The 7813-nt window shown below is 47.6% G+C and overlaps 1 protein-coding gene across 1 annotated transcript; it reads right to left on the reverse strand.

Moving 5' to 3' along the window:
• Window positions 1–5433: 5433 nt before the first annotated feature.
• On the reverse strand, window positions 5434–6591 carry LOC130692638 (uncharacterized). Its single transcript, XM_057515770.1, has one exon. The coding sequence runs from the start codon at window positions 6589–6591 to the stop codon at window positions 5434–5436; it is 1158 nt and encodes a 385-aa protein (XP_057371753.1).
• Window positions 6592–7813: the final 1222 nt, after the last annotated feature.

The following is a 7813-nucleotide window of genomic DNA, read 5'->3' on the forward strand; positions in this document are numbered from 1 at the left end:
AGGCCAACGGCAAAGAGTATCCACTCTATGCTCCCCTAGACCTTGGAAGCGAAATATCCGTAATAAGGGGGAAAACCGCGATTCTCATCAATCTACGAGGCAAAGTCGAACGAGTTGCTACGAGAACGGTTAACGATGAAACTAAATCTGTCGACCGAAAAAGGAGGACGTCGCAATTTTAATCGGTCATGACCACCCGTCCGCAATTGAAATCTTCGAAACCCGCAAAGATCCTTTTGACCAACGAGCACCTCGTGCCTACCTGTCAGGGAATGTGAGAGGTGCGGAGAAAGGGAATGTGACGTTCTTTTACAACAATTCGTCGAGGCTGATACATTCGGCAAGAAACCGAACGACACTAAGCCTATTCGTCGAGAAGAAAGGAGAGCGTGAGAGATTATGAATAACACTACAAGACATAACGGTGCACGCTACTAGGTCAATCTACTCTGGAAGATGGACAATCCGGACCTCCCAAATAACCTTTTCCTCGCCCAACGTCGCTTCTTTAATCTGGAAAGAAAACTTATTAAAGACAAGGAACTCGGCAAGGTTTATGGGTCGGTCATCAATACCTACGTCAGCTTGAAACACGCGCGCAAGCTATCCCGAGAGGAGATCAACGCCGGACCCCTCGGTCGAACGTGGTATTGTCCTCATCACCCAGTCTTCAACCCGAACAAGCCGGGAAAGTGTACAGTTGTGTTTGATTTATTGGCCAAACACAACGGAACATGTTTGAACGACGCTCTTCTGAAGGGATCTGACCTCATGAAAAACCTGATCGGCGTGCTTCTCCGTTTCCACTAACACGCTGTCCCACTCGTTGCTGACATCGAAAAGATGTTCCACCAGGTACGAGTACCATAGTAATTGATCTCCCGATGGGCCGGCCTTCCGCTTCATTTGGCGTGAACCGGGTAGCGCAAACCCTGCGGAAGTTTACCAGATGGAAATTCACCTATTCGGTGCCGTCTCATCACCAGCCATATGTGCCTACGCCCTGCAACAAGCAGTGAAGGACAGTGAAGACCCAAAGCCCTTGCTACGTCAAATCTCCCGACACTTTTACGTAGACAATTGGTTAACGTCATTTCCTTCCACAAGCGAAGCTATTTCGACCGCACATCAACTGGCTAGGGCGTTGAGGGCTGGTGGTTTTCCCTTAACTCAATGGGCCACTTCAAACGTCGTTGTACGGCAGGCAATTCCCGGCCAACGAAAGGAAGGAGCCTCTGTCAACATGGATTTGGATGAGTACCCTATTGAACGAACCCTTGGGTTAGTTTTGGACTTTCGACGTGACGTCTTCGTGCTTGGTGCTAAAGCATAACCAGGAGGAAGAACTAAAAGGGATCTGTTGAAATCCATCTTCAGCATCTTCGACCCCCTCGGCTTCCTGGCCCCTATAGTTTTCCAAGCAAAGGTTCTAATGTAAGACAATTAGCGCCGTAAATTTCACAGGGACGATGAACTATCCCAGGATCTTATCGACCACTGGGTCCGCTGGACCAAAACATTGCCGTCACTGTCCAAGCTCGTTCTCGAGGGATGTAATTGAGCGATTTTTGTAATCCCTTCCAGTAATTGACGAAACCGACCCGGAGATAAGAGAAACGACTTGGATCGGGGTAGTTCAGCGGGAAGTTGATGGGATTGGCCTCCTTATCGAAAGGAAATCAAGACCGCAGATCATCTTTAACACCGTCGCCTACCTCTTTCGTTTTATTTGGAACGCGAGTCAGAGGGATCACAATCAACGAAGAACGGATGGACTCTCAGCCGATGAGGTCCAAATGGGAAAATCCTTCATCCTCCAGCGGATACAAGCGAACGCCTATCAGCAAGAGATGAACTATTTACGGGCCGGCCGCCCAATCGAAAAGGATTCAAAGTTGATTAAATTGGCTCCATTTCTCGACCACCGAGGCTTCATGTGCGTCGGTGGACGAATCGACAAAGCGCCCCTACCAATCGATAGCCGCCATCCAATCATTCTTCCCCGCTCTGAAAGGATGACGCAGCTCATCCTTTTCAAGTTACACCGCGATCGGGTCATCTTTCGGTCAGCGAGCTTCATCATGAGGCGCGTCGTCAGTTTTGGATTCCCAAAGGTCTCATCACGGATCAACGAGTTCGCAACCTTTGCTATCTCTGCAGGAAACGAGGCGCAAAAGGGACTACACCGATCATGGCTGCTCTTCCCACTTCCCGTTTGAAAGTTGGGTATCCCGCGTTTACCCATACAGGAGTGGATTATTTCGGGCCTAACAACGTTACTATTTTCCGCCGAACGATTAAACGTTGGGGTTGCTTGCTTACATGCCTAACGTCAAGGTGTGTGCACCTCGAAATAGCGTACTCTATGGATACCAGTTCCTTCATTTCGGCCCTCGATCGATAATGGGACAAACTTTGTTGGCGCGCAAAGAGAATTGGCCGAATGTCTCTAGAACTTGAACCACGACGCCATCCTACGACATCTAAACCGACAACCCTCCAGATGGGTGTTTAATTCGCCAGCTGCTCCCCATTTCGGAGGTGTGTGGGAGCGAATGGTAAGGGCCGCCAAGATCGCATTACGGGCCGTTCTGGGAAACCAGCGCCTCACCGATGAAATCTTATTGACTGCCCTCACTTTAATTGACAACATTCTGAACAGCCGAAAGCTTACTCCGATAAGCGACGACCCGGACGATCCAGAATGTCTGACCCCTAACCATCTATTGCTTGGCCGCGCAACTCACAAATCTACCGCCCGACGTCTTCACCGAGGATGATTTAACCGCCAAGCAGAGGTGGCGGATCGCGCAAGCAGTTGCAGATCAGTTCTGGCATCGCTGGATGAAAGAGGTACTACCAAGCCTAACTGAACGAGAGAAATGGTACGAAGAGCATCCTAACCTCCAGGTCGGAGATATTGTCGTTATCATCGACCCTGCAACGCCTCGGGGAACGTGGCCTATCGGAAGGATTATTCAAACCTTTCCCGGCGACGACGGAGTCGTCCGTTCTGCGAACATACAAACCAACGGGACCAAACGCCATCGACCAGCTCATGCCCTATTTCTACTTGAATCCGTATTGGTGCTGGAAAATGCGCTTAGCACGGCAAAGCGCAGGGCCGTCGATGTTGGCAAGTTAGAGCTCGCCAAAACCGTCTCCTTTAAAACCATCTGGCAACGCCACAACCGGAGGAAGAGAGTCGGTAACGAAGGGTGGCGCTTAGGGGTTCCGACCTCACTCGACCTCAGTGGTCCGTGACGACGCCCGACTCTAACTTCCTTTCTTTTTCTACACTAGGCGCGTGGTTTGGCACCCATTGCGTGTGACTCTCGTGTAGACCCCCCACCCCCTTTCGCGTGTATCTGTATTCGTAACGTTCGTTGGCAGGCAACCAACGCTCCGGTATCCGAATACATCGTCTTAACTTCAATTAATTTCAACTTGTGTTTTGGTTGTTTAATTTTTCCTTCTTTTTTCCCTTACAACCGCGTGGAGAGGCAACAATAAAACTATATTCACATTGAATACACGTATATTTGATGATGTTTGAATGTAGATCTTGAAACTCACTGTATCACACTATATTCACATTGAATACACCTATATTTGATACTGTTTGAATGTAGATCATAAAACTGATTCTATAACACTATATTCACATTGAATACACGTATATTTGATGCTGTTGGAATGTAGATATTGAAACTCAATGTATCACACTATATTCATATTTAATACACGTATATTTGATACTGTTTGAGTGTAGATCATTAAAATGATTCTATGACACTATATTCACATTAAATACACGTATATTTGATGCTGTTTGAATGTAGATATTGAAACTGATTCTAGAACACTACATTCACATTGAATACACGTACAGTACCTGCCGAAAGTTTCCGGACAGCCGAGAGCGGCTTATGGAAAAACCGGTTTTTCTTTAAACTCTTAAAAATATACTATCATCGGACATAGATGATTCTGAAAATGAAGTTGTTCCTTAAGATTAGTTTTATACATGATTTGTTTTGTGAATTTTTCTTTCACGGGAAAGGCCGTTTAAAATAGCTGGCAAAAGTTTCCGGACAGTCGAGAGGCCCAATAGTAAATGGGGCAGTTTTGGCTCTCATGTACGCGACGATAAATGGGGCTACGAGGGCGTTTTTTGGGCTTAAAAAAAAGCATCATTTAAACTATAATCTAATATGGGATTTTGCTTATCATGCCATATGCAGAATCACTCTCTAATTTTGAGTTAAAAACGGCAAATTTTTATTCCTAGGAAATTTGCGCTATCTTCCCATCCCGCATAGTTGCCGATTTTCCTATTCCTCTACATAAAAAATCGGAGCGGAAAATATTTTTAGAGCCTTTAGCGGCTGCTGCTGCCACCGTAGCGACCTTGAATATTTTCCGCTGCGATTTAAAAAGTAGATAAGTAGGAACACCGGCAACTATGCGGGATGGGAAGATAGCGCAAATTTCCTTGGAATGCTTGATTTAGAAATGGGGAACTGAGACTATGACGCAATACTTTACTGTCTGTGTGGGACACAAAAAAACGAGACAACGAAGACAACTTGTTGGGAGGACTGTCTAGGTCGGAAACTTAGTACAAGACAGGGAACTAAGGGCTGAAACACCGAAGAATACTACCCCTTCCCATAGAAAGGGGTAAAAGGCAAACTAAAGGGGTACACAATACATGTCTAGGCCGTGCCCCCTACAGCACTGCCCGCGTGGGCAGAACTGTAGGTGACAGCGGGACCCACCGTTACCACAGGTGCAAATTAAGAAAAGAAATAAAGAAAACAACAAAGAGACACACTTAGTGGGGCAACACACAACAAAAAAACAAAAAAATGGATTTGAAGTTCTCCCAGCAGCTGATGGGCCACCCTAGTGAGTGGGCAGGTTGTTGTACGCCCTTTTTGGCGCACACAAGATCTGATGATGATCTTGTGTGTTGCACAATGTACAACGTCGGGGATGGGTACAGTCCGCGGTCTTTGTGTGCTCGGCGACGGCGGTTGGAACAAAGCAAGCAAAACACCGTCGCTGGGCAAAGAAAAGTTCCAGTTTATCCTGGTTTGTGAGGAGCATGAACTCCTCACACTCCGTGATCTTCTGTCTGCAGGATGTCGGTCCCTACACGTGTGACTTCAAAAAGCACAGGATGATGGGCGTGTGTAGAGGGACCACGAACGTAGGACGTGTTGGAGTGGCGACCGGCGTGGCTGGCGGAGCATCGAGTTCGATCTCCCGAACTTTACGTAAAAGAGACCCGATGAATTTACTCATCGAGGTCTTTTGCTCAGTTCGGATGTGGACGCGTACATTGTCTAGATCCTCGGAGTATTTGGCGATTTCTTTGTCGATCTCTAGCATGGCCCGCTGGCACGATCTCCCACGGTGACGTTAGGCCTATTTTTCTTGCCATTTTCTTCTCTCGGTTAAGTGGGGAACGTATTCACGTAGCCATCTGTTCCAAAAGTGCTGAAGGATGGCTTGACTTTGCTGAAACTGCTTGTTGGTTACGTTCAAGTCTTTCACGTCGGCCAATTGTAGGGGCAAGTATGGCCGAGCTCCACCGTATAAAAAGTGATTTGGCATTAACGGATCCGGGTCTTCTGGGTCCATACTAAGGTGGGTTAACGGCTGAGCGTTCAATAAAGCTGCTACTTCAGCAATTACAGTTCGTAGCACTTGATCCGTGACTAGGCAATTTCCGATGCGGGTCTTCATTGCCCGTTTGCAGGATTGTAGAATCCTTTCCCAAACACCACCGAAATGGGGTGGAGAAAAATGCCACTCAATCTGTTGACAAGCCATTACTGTTTGGAGCTCTTCGTGTTTACTGATGAGTTCTTCCAAGGCTTGCCGTAACTCCTGCTCGGCGGTGACAAAGTTAGTCCCATTGTCACTGTAGACGACCTTCGCTTTTCCGCGTAGGCTTGTAAAACGGGAGAAGCATAATAGGAACTCATCCATACTGAAACCGTTAGCTACCTCGAGGTGAACTGCTCGGGTCGTCAAACACGTAAACAGACTGACCCAACGTTTTTCATGTCTTCTTCCCCGTCCACCAACTCTTACCGTCAAGGGGCCAAAGTAATCGATCCCTGTGTACGTGGACGCGGGTAGATGAGGCGTTAAACGATGAATTGGAAGGGAAGCCATCAACGGCGGGCTGGGCTTCGCCGACGTGCGCTTGCAAGGCCAGCAGTTGTTGAGTACAGATTTTACCACCTTGCGTTCAGAAAGTATCCAGTAGCGAGAACGGAGGTCCGTCAGCAATCTTTCTGTCTTGACGTGCATGTTTCTAACGTGGTGATCCCAAATTATTCTTTTCGTTAAAAGTTGAGATGCTGGTAGAAGTATGGGGTGTTTGGCTGCATAGTCGATCGGCGCTTGAAGTATACGTCCGCCAATTCGCATCTGTCCAACTTCATCCAAGAAGGGTTGGAAAGTGCGAAGTTTTGATCTGAGTGGTAATTCCAGATTCTTGCGAAGGGCGTAGACTTCTTCAGAAAAGGCTAATTTTTGCGCGCGTACGATGCATTTCGTCAGCGATGTTACCATTTCTTCTACAGTCAACTCTCCGACAATTGGTTTTTCATCACGTAGTTTTGCTCTAGCGTTGTTGGCAAATCTTTTGCTCCAGGCCAGCACTCGTTGAAGTCTCAAAGACTGGAAAAACGTGTGACGCATCGGTCGATGATATGATTCTCATCTTCCATTTTGACTGCTAAGACGTGGAACACGTTTACATCCCGTACTTCTGGCTCCGTTATTTCTTCCCAGGTGTACCATTCTGCTGGGTCTAGGTTCAGGAACGATGGCCCGCGATGAAAGTAGACCAATTCGTTGACGTCCTTTGGGTCGATACCCCTACTGCAGAGGTCCGCTAAGTTTGAATCTCCGGCAACATGACGCCATTGTCGACGAGCTGTATTTCGAAGTATTTTTCCAATGCGGTTGTTGACGAAGACTTCAAACTGGCAAGTTTTGGAATGGATCCACCGCAACACAATTTGTGAATCTGAGTGGAAGGTTACTTGGCGCAGATCGATTTATAGTTCACGGCAAATCGTGAGGGCGATGTTGAGACCTTCGACTGCCGCTTGTAGCTCTAAGCGTGGTATCGTGAGACCTTTCACCGGCGTGGCGTGCGTTTTCGACATGACGAATGACACGTTGACGGACTAGTCTTCGAATACAGTGTGGAAGTAGGCTACTGCTCCGTACCCTTTGGAGCTTGCATCCCTGAAGACGTGGAGATGCTGTTGAGTCCAACGTCCTGGTTTGAAACGGAAGCATCTCGGCACCGACAGAGACCGTACCAGCAATAGAAAAGTTGATTCTATGTTTCTGGTACGACTTCGTCCCAACCGACCCGTTCTTCATTGGTCCAGATGTCTTGGAGTAGTGACTTCATTACGAATATAACAGGTGCGACCAGTCCCAACGGGTCATAGACGCTAGAGATGATGCTTAGGCAGGCTCGCTTCGTGAGTGTCACGTTGTTTGGCGGCTTCCGAATCTTGAAAGTCAGCATATCTCTCTCGCTGTCCCACAATACTCCCAGCGTTCTTTCCACGGGAAGTTTCTCCAAGTCAAAATCCAGAGTTGGTGATGAGAGGCCGAATTCTCGTAGCGCTGCTATCACCGTTCTGGATGACGACGTCCATTTGGTCAAGTTGAATCCTCCTGGCTGAAGAAGGGATTTCATTTGCCGGAACCGTTTGATGACTTCGTCTTCGGAGTCGAAGGAGTCGAGATAATTGTCGACGTAGAAATTCCG

The sequence above is a fragment of the Daphnia carinata genome, chromosome 6, assembly GCF_022539665.2.
Source record: "Daphnia carinata strain CSIRO-1 chromosome 6, CSIRO_AGI_Dcar_HiC_V3, whole genome shotgun sequence".
NCBI lineage: Eukaryota > Metazoa > Arthropoda > Branchiopoda > Diplostraca > Daphniidae > Daphnia > Daphnia carinata.